General features: G+C 40.7%; 2 protein-coding genes across 3 annotated transcripts in view; both read right to left on the minus strand.

Moving 5' to 3' along the window:
• Positions 1 to 6,193: 6,193 nt before the first annotated feature.
• Positions 6,194 to 15,913, minus strand: lin7b (lin-7 homolog B (C. elegans)). Of its 2 annotated transcripts, none has more exons than XM_020608289.1 (6): positions 15,408 to 15,913; positions 12,907 to 13,025; positions 10,035 to 10,106; positions 8,273 to 8,482; positions 7,528 to 7,703; positions 6,194 to 6,818 (listed from the first exon to the last, which is right to left on the minus strand). In XM_020608289.1, the coding sequence occupies exons 1-5, from the start codon at positions 15,481 to 15,483 to the stop codon at positions 7,536 to 7,538; spliced, it is 645 nt and encodes a 214-aa protein (XP_020463945.1). In that variant the 5' UTR covers positions 15,484 to 15,913; the 3' UTR covers positions 6,194 to 6,818; positions 7,528 to 7,535. The 2 variants fall into 2 exon arrangements, with proteins under 2 accessions (XP_020463945.1, XP_020463944.1); XM_020608288.1 differs by having other exon boundaries at positions 7,540 to 7,703; positions 15,408 to 15,799.
• Positions 15,914 to 15,994: 81 nt separating this feature from the next.
• The window catches only part of scaf1 (SR-related CTD-associated factor 1), a 25,300-nt gene continuing 16,567 nt past the window's right edge, over positions 15,995 to 24,727 (minus strand). The window contains exons 9-15 of the mRNA XM_020608222.1: positions 24,289 to 24,343; positions 24,133 to 24,197; positions 23,963 to 24,025; positions 23,390 to 23,471; positions 19,468 to 19,569; positions 17,349 to 17,448; positions 15,995 to 17,261 (exon numbers count right to left, since the gene is read on the minus strand). Coding sequence (XP_020463878.1) covers positions 16,529 to 17,261; positions 17,349 to 17,448; positions 19,468 to 19,569; positions 23,390 to 23,471; positions 23,963 to 24,025; positions 24,133 to 24,197; positions 24,289 to 24,343 — 1,200 coding nt within the window. The 3' untranslated portion in view covers positions 15,995 to 16,528. The remainder of the gene's footprint in view (positions 17,262 to 17,348; positions 17,449 to 19,467; positions 19,570 to 23,389; positions 23,472 to 23,962; positions 24,026 to 24,132; positions 24,198 to 24,288; positions 24,344 to 24,727) is intronic.

Raw genomic sequence — 24,727 nt, forward strand, 5'->3', positions numbered from 1 at the left:
CAAATGTTTTTACAAGCTGGAAAGAATAAATCAAAAAATCAAAAAAAAAAAAAAAAAGGTGGCAAACCACATGTTGGACAAGGAAGAAGATGATCAGAATCAGAATCTGCTTTATTGGCCAGGTGTGACAGGCACACGAGGAATTTGACTCAGGTACATCGGCTCTCAATGTGCAAGCAGTAAACCAGCATAAGGCTGTGTAATATAACAAAATAGCAGTATTAACATCAACAAACAGTGCAAACAATGCAGAAAAAGCAGTATAAACAGACAGTAAACAATGCAGACAACAAATGAATCATCAGCAGGAGATGCCAACTAAATAGCTAAGAATTTGCAAAAGTGAAATGCAAGGTAAGTACATTTGTATGACAAATCAGTGTAATAAGTGTGCAACCCTCAAATTGGAAAAAAATTGCTTCATTGGTTGGCAGCATAGCTAGTTAGTCCAACAGTGTTCTGTGTATTACAAAAAAATGTTTATATGACACCACATGGATTTGTTATTGAATACTAGCCAAATAACATATTACTGTGGCTGAAAGTACATTAACTAGCTACCTAATTAACTAAAGCAGGGATTAAAGTTTTCTGTCACGATGAATGATTTGGACAAATTAAAATAAACAGATCTGTAACGTGAGGTTGTCTGATAGAGGAAGTTAGGTTAAGGTACAAATTAGTTAAATAACTGCCTGTGGCTACCAGGGAAAATAGGGCCAGATTCTACATGATTTTGTGAGAGATTTGAGACTAAATACAGTGCATGTGTGAATTGCTACCCTCAAGGCTAGATTTGTGCCAGATATTTAACTGACCACAAATTCTGACTTCAGGTATTTATGTTTTCTCACTGTTTACTGAAAAGACCTGGTTGATTCTGCATGTCTCCCAGTTTCACATTGTCATTTATTTCACTACATTGTCCAAAAAAAAACCCAAAACAGATTACAATATAGTTTATTTCACAACTATATATTGCACAAAGTGTCTGCTTCTCAGGGTGTCTATTTGCATCCTGCAACATAAATAACCCCTTGAGGTTTTAGGCTACAACAAGAGTTTTTTTTTTATACCTCTCAATATCAGATTGTTTTCCATTTGAGTCTCAGCCGTTATTAAAATGACTTTAAGAAGCAGTAGCCTGAGAGGGATGAGAAACACTAAAAGTGTACAATCCCTTGCTGTTTAACTATCTGAGCATAACTGTTACACAAAATATTATATAGCTAATAACTTTAAAAACCTTAATCTGTAACTGAAACCAATGCAAACATTTTTTTATAATTTCGCTGCAGTTTAAAATGCCACCATGGATCAACCCCCTTAAGGATGATGCCATCACCATGTTGTTTCAAAGACTGACAAAGCATGCAAATTAGAGTTGAAGTACATCAACACAGTGAAAGGTAACGTGATGTCTGATGAATGTAACATTTAAAAATGTACAATTATTATCTGATGAGCATCTAATTCAGAACTTCAAGATACATTAAATAGACACTGTTGCCAATTATCTCAAATCAGCTGCCATCCACTGAGTTACGTTTTTTTTTATAATTGTCATTCTTTACCTGCAAGATGTGTATTTTCTGTATCACATATTACCATAGACTAATGGTAGAATAATGGTAGAATGGATCACTTTTCCTGTTGAAAATGTTTTTATTGTCTTTTACAGGACGTGTTTGCAAATGGTTCAATTTGCAAAGGAGAATTTGTTGTTGAATACAGGGGAGACATGATAAATGATGCAGAATCCCAGAGAAGAAGAAAACTTTACCACCCATCATGTGCTGCATTTATGTTTGAGTTCAAGTGGAGAGGAAAAAAGATGGTGGTAAGACTTCATGTTGAACCTATACTATACTATACTATACTATACTATACTATAAAGTACAGCATGAGACTGTACTACACAAAGTGAGACTATGATACTGTGGTGATATATTGTGATAATTCTATTTCTTATGTTTCATGTTATGCCAGCAATGGCCAAAATACCAGCTGTTAGAAAGGAAGTTGTGCCTTTATTTTGTTCTTTAAACTCAGGCAGAAGGAGTTTGGTTATTTTTCATTTGTTGAGTTCGTGTGTGAAGTTGAACACATCAGAAGTTGAAGCTGAAAAACTTAGAAAAAATCAACTGGACTAGGTTTCTAGGTCGAAGATGTTTCACCTCTCATCCAAGAGGCTTCATCAGTTCTGCCTGACCGGTGTTGAGCAGGAGATATTTATGCCCCTCGGTGGTGTTTCAGTCCTTTGAAGGCCAACAATGTCCCCTAACAACTGAGTCTTTATAGCCCAGTATCGGTGAGAGTCGTAGACTCAGAGATATTTATATTTATCCCCCTCGGTGGTGTTTCACCACCACTGATGAAGCCTCTTGGATGAGAGGTGGAACACTTCCGACCTAGAAACCTAGTCCAGTTGATTTTTTCTAAATTTTTCAGCTTACTATGACCTGGATGACTGAGAATCTGCACAGACATGAGAAGTTGAACTCTGCAATTTAAATGTGTTTAACGTCTTGAAGTTCAATTAGTAGTTAGTTATAGTGGTATTAAATGTCAGTAGTAGTAGTGAGCTGATGCTGGGTGCTTTACTGTGGTCAAAAAATGACCAAAAATGTGACTGTGTGAGAATTAAAGAAAGAATAACCCTACCAGTGGAAAGTAGAAAGGCTGAAAGATTTGACTTGTGGGTATAATATGGTTTTGGAAATTATCCAGACAATGTGGTGTGTCTCTCCAGTTAGCTTTTTCTCATTATCTACCAGTTACACTCCATCAGTGAGAAATGTATGTACAGACAGGGGACAGACTAAAGGAAATCCAACATAAAGTGTCTCAGGAAGGTGCTGGGCCACCATGTGCACCAGAGCAGCTTCTCGTTTACTGCTAATGCTACCAAAACTCGTCTTGTTGTGGCTTCTTCACATTGATAGCATCACACAATTTCAAAACCCAGTTACTATGATTGTACAGTGGTCATAGGAAATGTAATCTCTTTGTCACTGACATTATCACAGCTATTGTTTGGGGAACTCAAGAGATTGGTAACTTCTTTATTCAGCTCACAGATTTCTAGCAATCTTAGAAATCAAGGGAATGAAGTCTTTGCCAGTCATGTTCGCCACATGTTAAGGACGCCCATGCACTCTTTAGTCGCAAACTGATCTATTCAGTTCACCATTCAGTGAATAATGAGTGTGTTCAATGAGTGGCACTTTTAGCATGTTTATGCACAACACTGAACACAGCACAGCTTAACCATGCATTTGGGGCTGACACTCGTTAACTTTGAACATAAACAGCGGTGTTACATTATTTACACTCCCCCACATGAAAGACACCCATGCTGGACAGTGTCTCATACAGCTCTGACTCTGTCCATGCTACACTGAGTGCTGGTGAGTGTCCCCTGTGTCTGTGTCGCCTGACCCTCCATGTCACACATAAGATAACCACAAGGTTATGCCCCCTACCTGTTGCTCAGTAGGAGCTGCCTACTTGGATCCCAAGTTGTGGGTTTTGTGGAAACAAATAGGTATGGTTGTTTTTGTGTAGAACATGAACACTTAAACTGCTAGAGCTCTGGTTTTTAAACTCACTGTGTCATGACCTTTCAAAAACTCTTTGGACTCAATGTTATGTCTACATAAGGGGATTGAAAATGGATGTCCATCAAAAAATATTTTCCTAAATATCCTATTTCTGAGACAGCAAACCTAAACTGTGTGTACTGGAAGGGGATTTTAGAATAAGCCCCATATCATGCAGGAAAGAAGAAAGCACATAATGTTTACAGTTAGGCTTTATTTCATGAATAATTATGCAACTAACTTAATACAATACACAAATAAATGAATGCAAAACAATTCTCAAACTTTAAGATGTTACTTGCAAGCCACTGATTTCAGTGTAGTTCTTCCTGCTAATGGTTAGCCCTCTAGCTGGTACATCTGATGGAGGAATGGCATTGAAGGCTGTAGGTATCATGTAGGTGTCAGCTTACATGTTCCCTTCTGGTACTGAGGTCTAGCTGCACATAGTGAGTCTCTCTAAATTAGGATGCAAAAGTAAAACTGAGAATTTAAACGCTTGGTTCAACTTAAGCCCCAAATGTGTTGCCCTTATGCAGTAAGATGCTGAAAATGATATCACACTGGGAAGGTGATATTACAGGCATGGTCTGACAACAAGCTCACACAGCATTTCTCTAATAAGAAACAAGGAAAGAAGGAGAGGAGAAAATCCTAAACTGCAGCGTTGGCTTCATGGAGAAGTTCAGATAACAGGTGTTGGTAGGCTACTTTGGTTTTTTGCTTCTTGTCTATGGTCTTCTCTCCCACTAGAACAGAAGAGTCAGGAGGACTGGACAATGAGGTGATCAGATTAGTTAGCTCCTGGACTCCAGAGATCTGCAGCAAGAGAGACAGAATTGCTGTATGCTGTAAAACAACATTACAAAAACGGCTAAGACATGGCCACAGCAATGTACACTTTTCATCACACTGAGCCTATGTTTCAGTAGTTATGTTTGTGTTAGCTGGTGGCAAATACATTTAAGCTAAATGCTTCATGTGTCCTGGGGAGAACTTAACCACAGATGCCACGAGAAGGACATAAATCCAGCACAAGAGGGCACTTACATGAGTTACCCATAGTCCCAGCTACTGGTAATTTAGGCCCCATTTCCACAACTCATTAACATGTAATCTGTATCTGAATATCATATTTAGATCAGGAAAAAGTCATGCAATAATGCAGATGTAAATGTATGTAGCACACACTCTGCAACTAGAACGTGACCAGATTGTGATTAGATCTCAGAAAGGTGTAAACACCTACACAGTTTGGCCACATTCTTCACAACAGATCACCTCACTCTGCATCTTCCTGCTATCTCAAGCTGTTTGTCAAAGAGATATGTCTCCTACATCTACCTCCTATGTCTTCTATACCTACTGGTATAGAAGGGAAATGTATGTTGACTCTTTGCAAAACAGAATACTCTGACAATTAGTATGTAGAACATACTGTACAGCATGGGTGTGCAATATGGTTTGGAACCTCCTAATGCTAGGCTGAAAGATTTGACTTGTGGGTATAATATGGTTTTGGAAATTATCCAGACAATGTGGTGTGTCTCTCCAGTTAGCTTTTTCTCATTATCTACCAGTTACACTCCATCAGTGAGAAATGTATGTACAGACAGGGGACAGACTAAAGGAAATCCAACATAAAGTGTCTCAGGAAGGTGCTGGGCCACCATGTGCACCAGAGCAGCTTCTCGTTTACTGCTAATGCTACCAAAACTCGTCTTGTTGTGGCTTTTTTACATTTATACGATCCCCCCAATTTTAAAACCCCATTGTACAGTGGTCATAGGAAATGTAATCTCTTTGTCACTGACATTATCACAGCTATTGTTTGGGGAACTCAAGAGATTGGTAACTTCTTTATTCAGCTCACAGATTTCTAGCAATCTTAGAAATCAAGGGAATGAAGTCTTTGCCAGTCATGTTCGCCACATGTTAAGGACGCCCATGCACTCTTTAGTCGCAAACTGATCTATTCAGTTCACCATTCAGTGAATAATGAGTGTGTTCAATGAGTGGCACTTTTAGCATGTTTATGCACAACACTGAACACAGCACAGCTTAACCATGCATTTGGGGCTGACACTCGTTAACTTTGAACATAAACAGCGGTGTTACATTATTTACACTCCCCCACATGAAAGACACCCATGCTGGACAGTGTCTCATACAGCTCTGACTCTGTCCATGCTACACTGAGTGCTGGTGAGTGTCCCCTGTGTCTGTGTCGCCTGACCCTCCATGTCACACATAAGATAACCACAAGGTTATGCCCCCTACCTGTTGCTCAGTAGGAGCTGCCTACTTGGATCCCAAGTTGTGGGTTTTGTGGAAACAAATAGGTATGGTTGTTTTTGTGTAGAACATGAACACTTAAACTGCTAGAGCTCTGGTTTTTAAACTCACTGTGTCATGACCTTTCAAAAACTCTTTGGACTCAATGTTATGTCTACATAAGGGGATTGAAAATGGATGTCCATCAAAAAATATTTTCCTAAATATCCTATTTCTGAGACAGCAAACCTAAACTGTGTGTACTGGAAGGGGATTTTAGAATAAGCCCCATATCATGCAGGAAAGAAGAAAGCACATAATGTTTACAGTTAGGCTTTATTTCATGAATAATTATGCAACTAACTTAATACAATACACAAATAAATGAATGCAAAACAATTCTCAAACTTTAAGATGTTACTTGCAAGCCACTGATTTCAGTGTAGTTCTTCCTGCTAATGGTTAGCCCTCTAGCTGGTACATCTGATGGAGGAATGGCATTGAAGGCTGTAGGTATCATGTAGGTGTCAGCTTACATGTTCCCTTCTGGTACTGAGGTCTAGCTGCACATAGTGAGTCTCTCTAAATTAGGATGCAAAAGTAAAACTGAGAATTTAAACGCTTGGTTCAACTTAAGCCCCAAATGTGTTGCCCTTATGCAGTAAGATGCTGAAAATGATATCACACTGGGAAGGTGATATTACAGGCATGGTCTGACAACAAGCTCACACAGCATTTCTCTAATAAGAAACAAGGAAAGAAGGAGAGGAGAAAATCCTAAACTGCAGCGTTGGCTTCATGGAGAAGTTCAGATAACAGGTGTTGGTAGGCTACTTTGGTTTTTTGCTTCTTGTCTATGGTCTTCTCTCCCACTAGAACAGAAGAGTCAGGAGGACTGGACAATGAGGTGATCAGATTAGTTAGCTCCTGGACTCCAGAGATCTGCAGCAAGAGAGACAGAATTGCTGTATGCTGTAAAACAACATTACAAAAACGGCTAAGACATGGCCACAGCAATGTACACTTTTCATCACACTGAGCCTATGTTTCAGTAGTTATGTTTGTGTTAGCTGGTGGCAAATACATTTAAGCTAAATGCTTCATGTGTCCTGGGGAGAACTTAACCACAGATGCCACGAGAAGGACATAAATCCAGCACAAGAGGGCACTTACATGAGTTACCCATAGTCCCAGCTACTGGTAATTTAGGCCCCATTTCCACAACTCATTAACATGTAATCTGTATCTGAATATCATATTTAGATCAGGAAAAAGTCATGCAATAATGCAGATGTAAATGTATGTAGCACACACTCTGCAACTAGAACGTGACCAGATTGTGATTAGATCTCAGAAAGGTGTAAACACCTACACAGTTTGGCCACATTCTTCACAACAGATCACCTCACTCTGCATCTTCCTGCTATCTCAAGCTGTTTGTCAAAGAGATATGTCTCCTACATCTACCTCCTATGTCTTCTATACCTACTGGTATAGAAGGGAAATGTATGTTGACTCTTTGCAAAACAGAATACTCTGACAATTAGTATGTAGAACATACTGTACAGCATGGGTGTGCAATATGGTTTGGAACCTCCTAATGCTGTGTACGCATTCATATATTAACTGTGGTGACTGGGTGCGGACTAACGAGCAGTCTCACGAGTAGCTCGTGTTCTGCTGTCGTCTCCGGGCGCTCCTCATCTTCTCAAAGCGAGCCTCCATTTCCTCCAGGACCTTTGGAGTGTAGCGAACTACCAGCTTGACAGAACCCTGGGCAGCCTTCAGCAGCTCTACAGCCTTCTCATGGTGCTCCCCTTCAACACTCTGCATGGATACAGTACACCACAAGTCTCAGACCACATGCTACAAAGGGCCCGTCACTAAATGGCTCATTTCATATAAACGACTGAACTCAGCTTAAGCAGATGTGTCTTAAAGTCTGGGTCAGTTGTTCTGGACAGTTCTGAAAGGATGCTACCAGAAAAATAGACCTAGGTGAATTTAGTCTTTTCTGGCCAGATACCCAGATACACCCACTGTTTTTCTTAGGATACGTCCAAATCAAGGTCAGCCCTACTTCACCCCAGGGTGATGGTAATGCATATAAAGCAGTTTGGTAACTGATAAAAAATAAATAAATAAATAACAGACTCTGCGTTCCAGCTCCAACACACTTTTAACCAGAAGAGGATGGTGGAACATATTACAGCAAACAAGTGTGGTGTTCAATTACTCTGTAAACACTGAAATGGCCTTGAGAAGGGCAGCAGAAGAACTGATGTTTGCTTTATTGCAGGACTGAGTATTTTTTCCATATTTAATAGAATTAGTCATTTATAACTGTATTTATCAGCATAGATATTCTTCTATATAAAAATGCGTTAGTTTTTCACCACTCCGTTGACAGACAGCAGCTGGTCTCCTCTCTTCAGCCCTCCTTGGCGGTCAGCCACCCCCCCAGGGATCACTCGGGAGATGTAGATAGGGGAGTTCTGTTCTTTGCCCCCCATGATGTTAAAGCCCAGACCCTCTTCTGTTTTGGGAAGCTCCACCACCCTCGGGTGTGCGTGGCCTTCACTGGCAGCAAAGGCTGCCACTGTGGCCTGGATTAAGAAACCGTAAGATTATCAACAAACATCTATTCTGCTTAAAAATTGTTATGAGAGAAATTCATATGCTTTTAATCTCCAGTTAAATCCTTGAACTGTTCCCACAAACCTGTGTCAGATTAATGTGGTCTATAAATAGTTAGAACATAATGGAGCCTATTTTCTACACAACAACCACCACGATCAGCAGCTTGGTATTTTCCAGACCTTAAAGTTCATTTTTCTTGTCTGTGTGATATTTTGATGCCAAGCACAGAGCACATAGTGCACAGGTGGAGAAGAGGAACAAACAGGTGGGAGCTTCACTTGAATGAAGCAGAACAAAGGGTTTTGTTTGTATTTTGAAACAGGTTTTGCTTACTGTAATTATTTTTGGCCACTAAAAGCCCTCTTCCTAAGACTGTATGCTTCCAATGGAAGTTTCATAAGCAATAAGCGACAAAATCTTTAGTCCGTGTTTTGTGCAAATATATATTTCCAAGTTTATCTAAGGTTAATGTGGCACTACAGCAGTTATTGTGTGATTACAGCAAGCAAAACCTGTTTCAGTGTTCTCATGGAAATGTGAGGGTTTTTTTTAAAGACCGACTGAAAAATATGAACCTGTCCTTTAAAATGCAAATAAACTATTTTATTTAATCACTCCTCAGTCCGGTGATGGTTTTAAATTGGCACACAAAATAATATTTGGCTACAGATTTGCGGTGCTGTGTGTTCATGTTGTGCCGCTCTGCACCATTCAGATAGTGCATCACTGTGACTGGCTCAGATGTGACTGGCTGAGAGAGTATCTCAGTATATTTCACTGCACTCAGCCTTTTACGCTTTGTGCTGCGGAACCAAAACAGCATGAGAGCATGAGACCAGCCACGCAATCAGTGTGTCCAGGAGTTGCCACTTTGCACTTGGTTGCTGTGCTTGTGCAGCTACCACAATAAAGGGCCCAGTGTTTCTTTTCTTTTGTTTTTTTTTTATTGCAACAAAACAGCACAGTAACAAGACAAGACATGGATACAAGACATATTTACAGAAGAATGTTGGGAAGTTTTACATGTGGTTTGTGTGTGAAGGTGTGTGGTGTGGATATGTCCATACTCTGGTAATAAAAAGGGAGGGGGAGTAGAGAAAGAGAGAGGAGAAGGGAAAAAGAATAAGAAGAAAGAAAGAATAAATAAATGAATAGATAAAGAAAAAAATAAGGTGGTTTAAACCAGCAAATGAATATTAGGAACAGGGAGGGGGCTCCAGAGCCTCCAGCACCAGAGCAAAATGAGAAAAAGCCACCACTAGGGGGATCCAGGGTGGCCCAGCAGGGCAGCAATATTGTTGTTTTATGATTATAAAGTCGGGCCTTTTCTCCATTTTATTGTTTATCGTGATTTAATTTGACTGTTGAAAGTAGCTATGCAGCCTGGAGTCACTCCCTGACCTGACAGAACAGAGCTGGCATGATATGATCCCCTCCCAAACAGGGCCCAGTGTTTCTAAAAAAAATCTTCTTGTGCAGTAATGAAGTATTCTTTAGTTATTGGCTTGCATGTAATACCTTGGCTGTTGCTTGTGCTCGTACCTCTGGTCCTCCAACAATGTCCAGAGTGTCATAAAGCTGCTCATATACCTGAAGGAGAACAATGCAAAGCATAGTCAGAGTCAGATCAGCATGTGGGTGTAGTAAGTGTGTAGATACATGAGACACACAGGTGATGGACAACACTGCCAACATCCAAGACAAAAAAAACAAACAAACAAAAAAACCTGAACCATTAAATAAATCATGATTCCAAAGATAGGTTCAGTACCTCCAAGCAAACAGGAGATTAACACTTAAAGGAATAGTTCAACATTTTGAGAAACATGTCTGTTTTAAGTGCAGAGCTAGATTCAGGACATATGCTTTATGCTTAGCATAAAGACTGGAAAGAGGGGAAACCCTGAAAAAGTCTGCCTACCAACATATCTAAGGCTTCCTAATAAGTATGTCGATTCTCATTGACCCACATCTCAGAGGATCTGTCCTGGACCACCAACACCCGCAGCCTGGTCAAGAAGGCTCACCAGCGCCTCTTCTTCCTGAGGACTCTGAAGAAGAACCACCTGTCTTCAGCCATCCTGGTGAACTTCTACTGCTGTGCCATCGAGAGCATCCTGACCAGCTGTATCACAGTCTGGCACGGGAACTGCTCTGTCTATGACCGCAAGGCGCTGCAATGGCTGGTGAAAACTGCCCAACGCATCACAGGGACTCCACTTCCAGCTACTGAGGGTGTCCACAGGAAACGCTGTCTCCGATGTGATCACAGAATTCTTAAGGACTCCTCTCACCCTGCTATCAAACTGTTTGACCTCCTACCCTCTGGGAGGTGCTTCAGGAGCCTCTGGACCAAAAACAATAGACTCAGGAACTGCTTCTTCCCCACAGCTGTCTCCTTACTGAACTCTGTCCCCTGTCGACCCCCCACTGCCTTCCTCTGTACCTCTTCACACAGCTCCCCCCTTCTCACCTCTCCTCTCGGGACTAACGCAATACACTTCTGTTACCTGTATCACTGAAGTGATCTGTTAATTTGCACATTCTCTACTCACAGGATACTGCTCTGTATTCATTTGCACACTGTTCATATCCAGATACTCCACATTTATCTTTATCTTTACACTATTTACATCCATTGAACTGTTCACTCATGTAACTTATCTTCTTATTCTGCACTGTTTCATCCCATTGCACTAGTGTTCCATAAGCTTAATGTACCTGTCCATTACTGTAATTTGAATCCATAGTCTGTTGGACATCATACATTACCCTATATATCTTACTATAAATATCAGTTGTACATATCTATCGGTAAATTAGTTCTGACTGTTCATACTGTAGATACTGTGCACTCTGCACTGCTGTTATTACACTTCTGGTTAGATGCTAAACTGCATTTCATTGCCTTGTACTTGTACATGGGTAATGACAATAAAGTTGAATCTAATCTAATCATTTGTTTATGATTTGGTACAGTTACTGCAGGACTGAGATGTTTAGTTTAGAGATTTTGTTTCTTAAGAATATTAATATATTTTGATACTTTGTTGCCATTAATTGTTAAAGTTTTGTCTTTTTGATACATCGTCTGTCATGTGTTGAACTTGTGACTTCACAGGAATGAAACAAGATTTGGAGCTTAAGTACCATGTGCCCATCTCTAATCATATTGTAAAGGCCAGAGGTGGAAAGTAACTAAGTACATTTCCTCACATACTGTACTTAAGTATAGTTTTGAGGTATCTGTATTTTACTTGAGTATTTCCATTTTCTGCTATTTCATACTTCTACATTTCAGACAAAAATATTGTACTTTATATTCATTACATTTATTTGGGAACTTTTAGTTACTAGTTACTTTTCAGAAAGAGGTCAATAAAATAAAACACAGTATAATATTAAAAATGTATTGAGCCTTGGTGTAAAAGTCACAAGCTACCCAACAATAATTCACATTATAACCATAAAAGGTAGTTAATATTAGCTCCACCTTCCCATCCACAACATTAAATGGGGCATACATAATAACACATCCATAATTATAACTGAATAATATGATGTCCATTATTATAAACTGTGCCATTTAGCATGAGTACTTTTACTTTTGTCACTTAAATGCAAGATTTTTTACTTGTGGCACTTTTACCCATTGTTACTTTTATTTACGTAATTAATCTGAGTACTTCTTCCACCACTGGTGAAAGCACTTTTGAAGTATCTTCATTCCACTGGCCTATCCATAAATATAGAAGATGGAAAGGAAATTTCTGGCTGTTGGCAGTGTACAGCCTGCTTTAACTTCTGTTTAGTCAACCTCTTTTATGGGTCCAGCTCGGCCAGTCACTTCTCATGCCTGCCAGCTCAGACCCTAACAGTCCTGACTTCATTATTTAAGGCACTGTTGAAAGTTGGATATGAACAAATGAATACCAAAAACAGACAGCATCAGTGAACATCAGACCAAAACCCTATCACACTATTTGCTGAAACAGGTCAGATATCCACCAGGATTAAAGGAGGACATCCCCTTGTGACATCAGAGACCACCTCTCTCAGTATATAGCCACCTGTCATTACATGATTGAGGTTCCACACACACATCATGTGATGAAAACCCAGCAAACTCCATTTGCTGATGATAGCCACCAGATCAGTCAAAAGATACACAAAGGGCTAAGTTTGTACTTACATTCTTGAGCCAAATAAAATTCTCCAGTTAGTTTGTACATGCGAATGCACCAAGGGCAGAAGCTGAGTGTTGTGTGTGGGAGTGAACAAGGTGACAGACACCCTGTGTATAACCTCAGGATGTGGAAACAGGCTTGAATGAGCTCCCCCAGTATTTGTGTCCCCAGACATCCACTAACACTCTGCTGCACCTCCATACCTCTCTGATGGCAGCACAGAATTTGCTCTGCAGGACTCTCTGCAGGGCCTGCAGTTTGGGAGGAGGCAGCTCACCGCTCCGCTGGAGCCGGTCCAACAGCTCGATCACCCTGCACACATCTAACAGAAACAAAAAACCCACAAGGCTGAATTAGCAAAAGGGCAAAGCAGCCACTTAGCCCTGAACACCCAAGATCCCCAGGAAGCGGCCACAGGCCTTAGGCCACTGTGTGGCAATTATGATAACCATGTTGAGTGAATCCTTGAAAGTAATATAACAGAATGCAAAAACAAACAACCACTAAAGGACAATAACCACTGCAATGTAAATGGCTTTAAGGTGGCCCCTACCTAATCCTAGCTCAGAGTGAGGCCCTATGTAAAGATCTAGATTTACTACTTCACTGTGAGTATTTCAGGTCTGTTTTCTAAGCAGTCACACACCATCGGAAATACTCACAGTGATGTAGTAAAAAAAATCTATGCACCAGCAAAAGTTTCCTAAGCAGTCACTTTGCTGGCACTTTGATTTTATGAACAAGAGCAAACTAAATTCTTGCAACAAATACACAAAAAAACAATGATCCTCAAAACAAAACCTATTTCAAACAAACACCAACCAACAGATGTGTTTAAATCAGTATAAAAATGAACCACTGACAGAGAATTTGTTAACGCACTTTGCATTTGTTAAATTTCTTCTTACAGATAAGGCTCCATGCACATGTGTGTTGTTCTGACAATTTATGCTACCTATTGATTCGTGCTACTTAGTAGTTCTGCACATGTGGATTATGGGAACTGATAGACTGCCGTTGATTTACACTGTGGTAGCATTTTCAACAAGGCAGCACAAATCATCAGAGCACTGCAGAGGGAGGTCTGCAGTTAGCATTTGTGAACGCCGCTGTGCTGTGACCTGTGCAGCCAACTGTTGGTGTGTGCAGTAAATGAATGCATCCATGGCGGTACTGTAGAAAGTGGGTTAATAAGTTTGTTCACCCTCAGTTGAGGAAAAGTCAAGGTTTTCTGTTCCAGAAACAGAGATCTATGTGCAGAGGTGCCATTCCAGTGTTCCCAGTACTTTGACCAGAGTATCAACATTGACTGCCACATATTGATTTAAAATACTTATATTAAATCTTATTTCAGTGTAGTGCTGTGTGTAGCATATGTAATCTATACATTAAATTTTTGCTGTGATAATTTATTTGAAGGATTGGACTTTTATTAGATGCAACAATTCATTACTGTAATGACACTTAAAAAGATTTGATAGGAATAGGCCCCTGTGCTGCAATAAAACCATGTGTGCCTCCATTTACAGCAGTGAATTTGGTAAAACGTGAGGAAATTTAAATGCATCACTGACACACACAGTAACCTACCAATAAGAGAATAAATTCAAGCATTTACATCATAAGTCCTCATAAAATTAAACTATTTTAAATCAAAATAAGATTAAAAGAATGGTACAAAGAGTACAAATTAATACAAAACTAATTGCATAATTTTACTTGGTCAGAAAGTATTAATTTTTTTTATAGATTTCAATATTTTACTCACATTATGCAGCAAGAAAGGCTTTAACTCGGCTCCATTTATAACTAAATTTAACACAAAGTCTAGTCATTTTGACAGCAAGCTGAAGTGGAGCTAAAGTGATCAGAGGCCTGTCTCATAAATAAAGATGACTAATTAAACCAAGCTTTTTTTTAGGTAAGTCAACGTTAATAGGAAATTTTGTATTGCTAATTTAAACATGAAAACATATCCTCCAAACTGGGAGTAAAGTATTTTCTAGAAAACATTCAGTATTCCATTTTCTTGCTATAAAACAAATAACTTGGCTTGTATCCAACTCAGCATCGTAATATTACTAAACACCATGTTGCATCTTACCCATTTTGTCTGCTGTCAATTTTCAGCACACGAAAACTGCATCAGCTCTGATCTGGCTTTATCAAACATTAATTCAGTTCCAGTTAATAATTCAAGACAGGCTTTTCACAGTAAGTTCGGCTCTGCTGAGCCACTTTTATGAAACAGGTGTTGATGAAATACCCCCCACCCGTGTCCTACTGACAATGAACGGATGAATGAAAACAGCAGGACGCGCGCGGAGCCGAATTTGAAACAGTTTATTGAGAAGTCTACTACTGAAACCACATATATTTTACCCAGTAATTTGACATGGGCTACAGCTAGAGCAGGAGAATAGCATGTTTGCCCACGAACAATGAACTGACGCGGTCTGAACAGACTACTAATGCCGCTCACTACGACAGAGAAACCAAAGGCCGGAACCCTTTGAAACGCTCGCACACTGACGGCGACGTGCAGTAATGCTGCTTTATTATACAGACAAGTTAGAACAAAACACCGCTAATTTTCACGACGACGAGCCAACTCTGCAGCAGTGCCACCTTTAATTAACACAGGACCGTTTGTTTCAGCCAGTAGGCTGATGGTAGGATGGTGAATCCCCAGCTACTTCATTACCTCTTTCCAGGCAGAGCGGCTCCGTCATGGCTGCCATGTCTGCCTCCTTGGTGGGGTGGTAGTAAGAAGACATCATTCTGAGTTCCTCCGCGTCCTGGATGCTCTCCAATTAATGCTGTATATATACACAGAAGAGCAGGTTCGCAGCTATGCGTGGTGCATCTTTTACAATGTCATGGCTGGCAGAATGAGGTGAGCATCTGAAGGAGGGCCGAGATGCTAAACTGAGGTCTAGGCTGGAAAACCTGACGCAGCAGCGCCAGTGCGTGACTTCGACGGGCTGCTCCAGCATCTTTTACGTATGTTTAAAGTCCTCCTGCTGTGCGGACCGCAAGCAGATGCCTGTTAAATGTACATTTTTACCATGTCATGCAACAATAAGCAGATAATTTGCATTACTCTCAAGTCGCTTTTTTATGTTTGTAGCCTGTTACATGTGTAACTACTGCGTTACTGACTTTTTAAAATGACATACTGCGGTTTAACCTCCCGACCACTACTGCTATATGTCATACTGTATGGTGATGGCAGAAACCATCACCTTGAAGGTAAAAACAAAAACATTATAGGACATGCAGTGAAGAAACTCTGGCTTTAAGTTTCATCTTTATTAAAATGACCCCGCAAATCTAACAAAAAGAGCTGACCAAAAATATTCCTGAATTTAAAAAAAAGCCTGTAACTGTCACACAACACTACATTACCTTCAGTTTCACATACAATGAGACATGAGTAACTGGGTTCAAATGAGCATACCATCTAAAGAATCTGGAAATGAAAGAAAATATCCTATTTGACAGCTCCTGTTTTACTGATTCAAGTATGGGAGGCCTAAAAACCAAACTTGAAACACTAAAGTAATCTGATTAGTTGGGCAACGCGGAAAGGCTGCAATTTTTAATTTAATCTAATCAGTCATATGCATTAAACATTGCGTGCAACAAAAATCAAGTGGATAAGTTCTACAGAGCTTTGACAGAGAGGAAGGCAGGACGTCTGACACAGGAAACCCTGACATCACTTAGGCTTTTGGTACCTTGGCAGAAAGTTAAGGGCCAAGTTAAAAGTACAGTATGAAACAACTTATTTATGAGTGGGAGTCTGCTGGGAGAGGGATGATCTCAGTACTCGTCTCCCGGTGGCTCTATCTTGTAGCCATTCTCACCGGAGCCATAGCCGTCAGCTGCTGGCACTGACTGCTGGTCCATCATCATCCCATCCTGACTGTACTCCTCCATATGTTGTGGTGCTCCTCCCTCATCCTCATTGCCCATGTCATCTTGGGGGCCCATGTCGTCTCGTAAAGAGCCGTGGCGCTCCTCTTTGCGTTCCCCTCTTTCTCTCTCCCCACGCTCCCTCTTGTGCTCCCTGTCTCTGTCCCGGTCTCCCCTGCGCCTGTCTCTATCTCTGTGACTACGCCTTCGGTCTCTGTCCCTTTCTCTGTCCCTGTCTCTACGCTCCTCCATGCCCTCACCCACTTCTCCTTCGTGTTCTTCCGGCATCCGCTCCCCACCCTCTGGGGCACCGTCTCCTTGACTGACCTCCTCCCCATCCAGCCCCTTGCCTCTTTCCTTCTCTCTCTTACGATCCCGACTCCTACTCCTCCTTTTCCGGTCTCGACTCCTCTCCCTGCTCCTGCTGTCTCCTCCGGCTGCCCCCCCACGCTCCCTCTCTCGCTCCCGACGCCGGCTACTACCAACACCTTCCTCTCCTGCTGCAACCGGTCTCTCCCTCTCCCGCTCCTGTGAACGGGTATGTCGACGGCGCTCGCGGGATCGGGACCTCCGGCGCTCTCTGTCCTTGTCCCGGTCACGCTCCCGGCTGCGCTCCCGCCGATCGCCACGGTCCCGATCACTATGATCAGTCAGGACAAATTGAAGACAGTTAAACACAGCAGTAAAGAATTTTACCAAACAACGAATATTTCTGGAAAATACTCACCCCCCGATGGGGCGATCATCATAACGTGAAGCATCATCTCGACCAGAATGTTTAATGTTGACATCAGCACCACCTCTCCTAGTGCCACCCAATCCACCACCTAGTTACAAACAAGCAAAACATTAGTTAACATGTTAAGTGAAGACCCTTCGACAAGATGACATGAATTGAAGAGTAAAACATTAGTTGCCAAAGGCAGCAAATCCCCCCCCCTCTTCCTGACCTGCAGCCCAGAGTGGATTAAGAAAGAGTAATGACAACATCCCCACTGCCTGTCAGTACTGTGAATTCCAGAGTTACACTGACCTCGAGGAGAGACGCTGCATGTTGCAGTTTGATTTTACAACTATGACCACAACGTGCATCATTGCTCTGGCTGCATGACTATCTGACATTTTCACTTAAGATGTCTTACAAATAAAACATGACTCGTAGGCCGATACAGGAGTTTTATGGAATGTGGCTACTTTGAAGGCACACATGCCAAAAGTGCTTGGGGAGAAAAAAAAAATATCAATACCAGAATAGTTGTGTGTATACACCAAATACAGCGTTTCCCATACACTGATTTAAATAAATAACTAAGCTAAAATCAGAATTCTGCTGGTTGCCAAGATTAGCATGCCGACTATAGCTGCTAGCCAATACTGACTGCTCTGCAAGTGGCTAAAGTTAATGCTAACTAAAGCTCTAATGCTGAATGTGTGGCCCACTTAGAGGAATAATGAAAAATATTTTCCAAGACTCATAGGACTTGTCTTCTGCAGGTGCAGACAGTCTGGACCAAAGGTAGCAAAACTGAGTTAAAATTGTAAACTTAACAAAAGTGGGAAAGCTGAACAGCCAAACCAGTATGATTAGCGATCCAATTAATTGGTTTCAAATAGTGTTGCACGATATACCGGTACTAGTATGGTACCGCGGTACTGAGGCATTTAAAATGGTACTATACTGCATTTGGACGGTACCGGTACTTGCAGCGCCCGCCCGCAACAGAGGAAAACAGAGCAGGAAACAGCTTCCTCGTCCTCTGCTCACTGAGCAGCGTGGACTGGAGCAACAAACGGAGCAGGAGGAAAGCTTGGAGATAGCAGAGACGTTGGAGAGGGAGAGGGAGAGAGAGAGGAGAATGGCTGCTGTAACAGTCACCACCCCGCAACTTGTGGACAAACGAGGGGCGCGAAGTGCTATATGGCAGTACTTCGGCATAAAAACAAATGAGCAAGGAGAGGCATTTAACGTTGATGCGCCATTGTGTAAACGATGTTTTAAAACATGCATGGCTAAGGGCGGAAACACCCAGACCTGCACACTGAGTTCAGGGAACGACAGGTAATTTACTCATGACATGTGCCCTTTTCAAATGCAATAGTTCAATAGTTTTAAGTGTGCAACACATGATAAAGAGTTCTTATCAAACATAGAATTTTTTTTTCTAAATTTTAATAAAAAAATGTGTTTTTTCAAAACGTTAAATGTGGTTACAGCACAGTCGTTCAGTGTTTTACATACATATTTAGCCATTTAATATGTTATAAAGACTGGTAACATACCATTTAAAAACACTGGTCCTACTTAAGACAGGCTATATGTAATGAAAATATTTTTTTCTAAGTTAGAACTTCTAACTTCATACTTTTTATTTACTCACACTGACTGTTCTAAAAAAAAATTTTTTTTGAGTGCAATAAGAAAAGCCTAGTATTTTGAATTTTATTTTGATGTTATTCTAAGATTTTCTATTAAAATAAAGTCAGTAATGACATTTTTTGCCTTCTCTTTTTGTCTGAAAAACTATCCAAAAGTATCGAAAGTATCGAAAGTATCGAAATACATTTTGGTACCGGTACCGGTACCAAAATGTTGGTATCGTGACAACACTAGTTTCAAATAATTCCAAACTGCATCCAGTGCTGCTGAAGCAGCAGGAGAGGTCAGATGGAGTGCAAACAGAAAGATGTAAAAGCAAAGTGGCCTTGTTTCTATTCTTCCAAGTGATTAAAGTATTATAGTATTTAATAAATAACTTGTGAAAGTGTATGCACTACCACCACAGGCAGAATCTAAATCTGGGGGGGGAAAAAAATCAGTAGATAAGACAATGCAGGAATAAGCTGACCTAGCCTGCGAGGACGCCATCCTTTCACAGTACGCCCTCGTTCGACATCCACCAGCACCCTTCTTCCATCAATCTTCTTCCCATCTGCATGCTTGTAGGCGGCTGGAGAAGAGGAATGTTGAGAGGGAAGACAAAAGTGAGCTAGGAATACAACCGCATCCATGTGGCCAAGGAAGGAAACAGTGCATCATTATACTGACCAGGAGCAGACGAGGCCGAGATGGCTGCTCTCTGGGTAAAAGCCGAAGGATAATGGGAGTAGACTTCCTTCCACCCGTTGAGTGACTGATACGTTACACTTTTAACTGCATCATTTAAATACCCAGCTTTCAGGGGTTTTTTTTCCACCGTATACATCAAATAATAGTGTGTCAAGAAGTCTTGTAGCTTTACGCTGTCCAGGTCATCCTCAAGATAACTGGGTGGATTTGACTTCAAATTTCTCTATTACTACTAAACTAGCAGAGTGACAGTTTATGCCTCATCTTAATAGATGTTCAGTCGCTCACATGTTTATGTCAAATTAAGACAGTCAAACTGAAGTTTGTGAAACACTGTCTTCAAACAGCTCTTTATTCTGCATTTGTTTTTCACATTTATATTTAACCCAACCTGCTAGGGCAAGGGTTTTCAACTGACAGTAAGCCAGGGACCACCACTGTTATTACGAAACAGCCTGAGGACCACTGTTATGTGATGGTAGACTGGACGATCACTAATTTAATCTTGAAAGTCACTTTGGCTTTTCTAACTTTTACATAGTTGCACAAATGTCATTATTCACAAACAATAATTAAAACATAAAAATGTATATTAAAAAATTGCGAATCCCATAGTGAAACTGTTTTTGAACGTATGGTCACGGACCAACTACAATGCCTCCACAGACCACCGGGGACTGTGACCCACTGGTTGAAAACCCCCATGCTAGGACAGTTGGCATTGCAGTCATCTGTTGCTACCCGTGACAAATTTGATTTCTTACAAGTGAAATATTTCACTGAAAATCAGGACAGCACAGCACAAAGTACAGAAATCTACAATTTGTGCAAAGTACTAACACTAGATTTTGACCTTTGATCTTCCAATTTCTGAATGAAAAAGTGATCGTGTACATACACAACAGCAAGACATCCGTCAGGCAAACTAAGTTTATCTAGCACTGTTACTGTTAAAATGTTCAGTCTGTTGTGATTTTGATCTGCTGAAACAATTGACAAGCTTCCTGAGAGAGCAACATGACAGAAGTCATGATGGAAGCCAACAGTATGAAGTTTTTATCAACAAGGAGGCTTCAGTGTTTGGCATATTTCCAACCCTTGTGTATTTTCACACTTCATCCGAATTATACCACACAACAGTCTGTCAATCCACTGGAAGGACTTGAAGAGATCCAGGCGGCTCATCCTGGCTGCTACACTGGTCTGATGAAGTTGCGATACCTGAAGGGAAAACCTTAACATCCAAGAGGACCTTACCAAAGCCTACATTCTGAGGGCCTTACCAATCTCCCTCACTCAGACTATACAGTTCATGTTCTTACCATAATCCCTCACTCATGGGCATTATGACAGTCTCTGCCCCAGTCTTAAGGCTTTTACCAAAATCTCTCAGCACCAGAATACACATCACACCACCTAACAGGGGCCTTACCAGATCCCCTCCACTTCCTGTTGATGACAACATCCAATCCAATAATAGGGCCTTACCAAACCCCCACCAGTCCTACCCAAACTGACCAACTGAAACAAACAAAAAACAAACAAACAAAAAACAGAGCTACCTTCCTTACAGGAGTTGCCTTATCACAACCCCAACCAACTAATAGGATTTTTTTTTTTTATTTACTAAGAACTCAGTAAAGTCATGTTCCTAATGCTGACATGTCCTAATGTGGCCTAAAATGTCAGTGATTTAGGACGTCCGGGCTTTACACTTATTTACTGACGTCATAAGATCAAACTGTAGCAATTATTTCTTAGATAGGATTATGAATTAATCTGCAAGACTACATTAACTAGTATCTAACTTTAGTTATGTAGTAAATAAATATGTATGAATAGCCCGTTTAGCAGAATTATCAAAAAAATTCCCCTCATCAGCCTTTTTTATTAAAGCCAGCTCAGACTTATCAATTTGGATAGTATTGTGAATTGACCTCTCAGAATAGACTCTCTACAACAGATGGGACTGTGAACTATATTAAGCTAATGAAGATCACCTTATTTACATATTGTCCTAGCGCTATATAAATACAGTCCATTTACCATATTGTAGTGCACTGAACATTTGAACCTAACCGAAGAGATAGCACAATAATTATCCAGTTTTACCAGTTGACAGTGGAATGCAAGTTACCTGCCTACACAAGCAATTACAGAGTACTTAAAGTACCCAGAATCAAACACTACACTAAAACTCAAATATGATTTTTATTGGCACTGAAAATTTCTCTTTAATTACGTTTAAATTCGATAGACAAGTCTCTTTCCTGCAGACCTATATTTACAGGTCACTAATTTAGTGCTATACAACAAGACTGATAATTGCTATCACTGTTTTTCTGGAAAGCTGCCGCAGTTGATCTACTTAACTGGTGGGACTGACAACTGTGCAATAACGCATTTTGATCTCTTCCACAGATCTTGCATCCCCCTCCATACAGCTATAGTACTGCTACTGCTATGACTGAGGGCTCAGTAACTCGAGGTGGCTTTAACATAAAAGGGCAGAATCACTGGGTAACATTTAACACACTAGTGGTTAGGGGTGCGTTCAATGGTCAAAGCCCAAGACCGAAGTAGTAATAACTGCATTGAAAGCCCTTTAGGGACTGCAATAAAAGAGGCTTTACACATTGAACGTAGCTCCTCTTCCCTATGTAGGAGATGGAGGGTGGAAAGAAATCTTACCCATCATACAAACCCATTATACCAACCATATACTGAGCTGTGGTAGTAGGGTGTAGATGTATCATAACCATCATCATCTGCCAGCCAGCTCTGGCCAATAGCCATCACAGATTGGCGGCTGCAGTGGCAATGAGAATAACACACAGTTAATATTCCGTTTAGCCCCACACACTCCCTCAGTTCACCCCCGGCTGTGACTACATAACTGTGATTCAGCAACTCTGGTCTTGAAGGGCTGACTGCACTAATATCCCAGAATGGTGTCACTGTGTTAGATGGCACCATTCCCTTGTCTAATGAGACAGTATTCACTGTGGAATCACCACCAGCTTCAAATATCTTACTATTGTGGTGAAGATGAACTAGTTTCACCATGACCAGGGTTGAAGACCACCAATACAAACTCTGTCAAAAGGCTGAATAACTAGTCATACACAAGACAGGCTTCCATATAGTCCTTCATACATTTCCGGTAAAAACCCCCATTCGGTGCTTGGTGACCAGTCTGACCTTGTGCTTACCATTCCAGTCCAACCAGGAGAGCTGCTCTTCCACAGAGCTACAATGCCTAACAGTTAAAAGACAATGTGCCCTTTGACAGGCAAAGATGTTCAGGTTCACACATGAAAAGACACAGTTCTCTCTTGGTCCACCCACATTTCCCATGATGTCCCACTGAATCAAGCATTTCCCTCCTCGACCCAACTATTAGTCAACTGATGATATGCATCAAACACAGACACACACATCACACAACCACCAGATGTAGATTTCTACATGCAAACTGCACAGCATGTCTGTAAGCACTGATTCCTTTGATACCATAGCCATTAATTTGCTCATTAGACAGTAGTCACCTTCTCATGGTGTTAGAGAAAGCTGCCACCTCATATCATTACAATAACATTCATATAGAAGAAAAGAAATGGGGTTCAAATGAAGAACCACCCATTCTTCAACGTGTGATCACATAAACTGGTTTGGGCTCAGTGCTCTACATTGGTACTCACAGTGCATGTCTCGTTCGTGCTCATACTCAATGAATGCATAGCCCCGAGGCTTCCCCGTCCTCTTATTGTAGACTATGTATATCTGGAACAAACAGGCATAGAGACACAAGTTGGCTGTGGTGTTCATTATTACAGAAACAGACCTGTAACAACCCAACAAATTTACATGCCACATCACCGACATGTCTGTGCCTGTAACACAGGGTCATGCCTCACACAATGAGAGTTAAATCAAATCCTGTCAAATTAAATACAAGCTTCCTAAATGTGCCATATGTTGCAGGACACTTTACAAGTAGTCAGTTTTTCAGTGACTATGCACATTTCTTCCATTAGTTACAATATGGCACTGACATATTTCTTTGCATTTCTTGTCTGTAACTTTGTCACTATCTTGTCAGGTTCTTGAAAAAGAGGCTGTAAATCTCACTGGGAATACCCTGGAAAAATAAAAACTTAATCAAATAAATAAAAACAATGTTTCATATTGTTGACTGCTTATGTGTCCCTCAGGTTTCAGATACAAGTTTTGAGCAATTTAGTTTTGTACACATAAACAGCAGCTAAACATACCCGTTTGATAGGGCCATAGACTTCAAACTCACGGCGAAGCTTGGACTCCGTAGTATCATAGTTCTATAACAAAGACAGAATACCATTAGATAAACATCTATCACAAAGTAATCACATTTGCTAAATCCACAAACCTGGTGTAAGAACAGAAAAATGTGATCTTAACATACCACTCGTGCAACAAACAAAGTCTTGAAGGCATCCCCTTGTGCATTAGAGTCATTATGGGGGTCCCCTGACAATGAAAATAGGATAGCAAGATTAGCTTAAACAAAGACCAGATAAAGTAAAAACAAGAAATACAATTAATGCCACTGAAAACTTACAGAGCTTGAGCTCTGTCTCCATAACTGCTTGCCTCCTCTCAATCTTCTCACGCCTCTGTAAAAGCAAAAGATGAGAGGGTAACAGTTAATCCTTGACAATTCCACAGGGAGGGCTTATACGTGCTTCCCATTCTGCCAAATATTTCATCACAGGTGCTGGCAGGTAGTAAATATTAGTGTCATTTCAGCTCGTCACAACTTTTTCTAACTTGTAGTGTTTCTCTATCCCTTTCAACAGTCTCTACTGAATGATGTCAAATTAAAATAAAGATCGCAGCAACATGGTTAAATATACAGAGAGAGAAATGCCACCTTTTAAGATCATTGCAACTACTGTATGACCCCTTCACAAAATCTTTCTCATTAAACAAAATGTTTAACTGCCAAACACTCTGGTGGAGCCCATTTAAACTTGCTGAGACAATTCTACTCAGACAGG

Source organism: Monopterus albus, unplaced genomic scaffold, assembly GCF_001952655.1.
Source record: "Monopterus albus unplaced genomic scaffold, M_albus_1.0 scaffold92.1, whole genome shotgun sequence".
Taxonomy (NCBI): Eukaryota; Metazoa; Chordata; class Actinopteri; order Synbranchiformes; family Synbranchidae; genus Monopterus; species Monopterus albus.